Source organism: Cynara cardunculus (assembly GCF_001531365.2).
Source record: "Cynara cardunculus var. scolymus isolate 2C chromosome LG 2, CcrdV1, whole genome shotgun sequence".
Taxonomy (NCBI): domain Eukaryota; kingdom Viridiplantae; phylum Streptophyta; class Magnoliopsida; order Asterales; family Asteraceae; genus Cynara; species Cynara cardunculus.
The window spans coordinates 58,509,107-58,511,051 of NC_037529.1; the positions used below are offsets into that span (position 1 = coordinate 58,509,107).

Here is a 1,945-nt window from a genome sequence, read left to right on the forward strand (position 1 = left end):
TTGCAAACCCATATGGTCCAAGCACACTCTTCCCTACCGGTTGTGCTCCTAGTCTAAATCAGAGCACTTTCTTCCCTAGCAGTGGAAGTGGTGAAAATCGAAGCACCTTCTTCCCCTACGATGGTGCTGGAAATTCATATCTTGAACAAAAAGTTACCGTTGAACCTGACAGTTATTTTGTTCAAGACTTGAACATGCCTCCGATGCAGTCTCCCAACCCGTACCCATACCGATCTCTCGAACTGTTAAAACCGTTGTGGGAGGTAGATATGGCAGAAGATGTTTCTGTTGCTGCCAAAATTTTGAACATACCCGAAGACGACGATAACTCCGATTCTGAAGATATCAAGCCGGTAAGGAATAGTTTTTGGGGTATGTCCGACCCACCACCTTGTCCGGACCCAGTTATCAAAAGTAGAAAGGGAAACATTTCCTACCAGCTTACATCTCATGTCAAAGTTCTACAAATCTTTGACTCGAAGGAAGCACTTAAGCTCGCAGTGGGATTAAAGTGCGTTCATGAAAACTTTCAGATGAAAGTAAAGAAATCTTCCAAACACCGGTACGAGGTGGTCTGTCACTCAGATTTAGACTGTGATTGGCGTTTGATGGCTGTTTCCATCGATGGTACCAGTATTTTTCAGGTACACAAGCTCCATAACAAACACACATGTTCAAGGTCCCAAGTGCACCCAAACCATCGTAATGCGAATAAAAAGGTTTTGGGTCATATATTGGCAGATAGTCTAAATGATTGTAGGAGAGTGTACCGTGGTAAAGAAATCATGGAAGATGTGAACCAACGGTTCAATATTAGCATCTCCTACCACCAAGCATGGCGAGCAAAGATGTATGCCTTGCAACTGTTGAGGGGGACCCCGGAATCGTCGTTTAACCTACTCCCGGTTTATTGTCACAATCTAAAGCTAGCAAATCCTAGGACTGTGACAGAGATTGCTCTTGATCCACTAGGACGATTCGACATGTTGTTTGTCGCACTCGGTTGTTCGGTAATAATTTTGTCATATTTTATAATTATTGTCATAATTTTATGTTCCGAAATTACATTTTTAATCTCGTTCATCTGCAGATTCGATCGTTTCTAGGACACATGAGACCGCTTCTTATAATGGACGGTGTCCATCTGAAGGGGCCGTACGTTGGCACCATGTTCTTAGCGGTCGGCATGGATGGAAACAATGGTATCGTACCCATTGTAATGGGAGTAGGGAAGACAAAAAGTGGCACGTCATGGACATGGTTTTTACGTAAGCTTAGGCAGTATATCGGTGATGTGCCCAATTTAACCTTCGTCACCGATAGGACTGCCTCTATCGACCTGGCCATACGAACTGTATTTCCTTCTGCGCACCATGGACTTTGTTGTCGGCATTTGAGCCAAAACCTCCGCCTAAACTCTATTAAAGAGAAAAGGAAACGGTGGATTTTCTGGGAGGCATGCAAAGCTTACCGGTTGTCAGACTTTGAAGCTACTATGGATTTGATGCGACATAGTCTACCTAGAGCCGCTCAATATCTTGAGGAAGTTGGCTACGCTAGATGGGCACGATCGCACTTCGCTGGATTACGTTACAGTGCAATGACGTCCAATAGTGTTGAGTCCATCAACTCTAGTAACGCGGTTTGCACGCTATCTTCCGATAACACTGTTAGTTGAATTTTATCGGGCTACATTACAACAATGGTATTTCATATGTCGGCATAACGGAGGTAAATTCAACCATCCTTTGACTATATGTTTGATTATGTAACATATGCTAATGATATCAAATATCTGCAGCGCAAATGATGAATGCCGTGACTCCTTGGGCGGAGGCCAAATTAGAGAAAATAATACATAGGAGCGCAAATTGGAAGGTATATCCCATTAGCGATTTGTTATTTGAAGTTAACGACCGCTATAAGAAAGGAACGTGTGATTTGT

At 43.2% G+C, this 1,945-nt stretch overlaps 1 protein-coding gene across 1 annotated transcript; it reads left to right on the top strand.

Moving 5' to 3' along the window:
- Nucleotides 1-269: 269 nt before the first annotated feature.
- Nucleotides 270-1,678, top strand: LOC112506207. Its single transcript, XM_025110226.1, has 2 exons — nt 270-1,010; nt 1,091-1,678. Exons 1-2 carry the CDS (start codon nt 270-272, stop codon nt 1,676-1,678), a joined length of 1,329 nt encoding a protein of 442 aa, XP_024965994.1.
- Nucleotides 1,679-1,945: the final 267 nt, after the last annotated feature.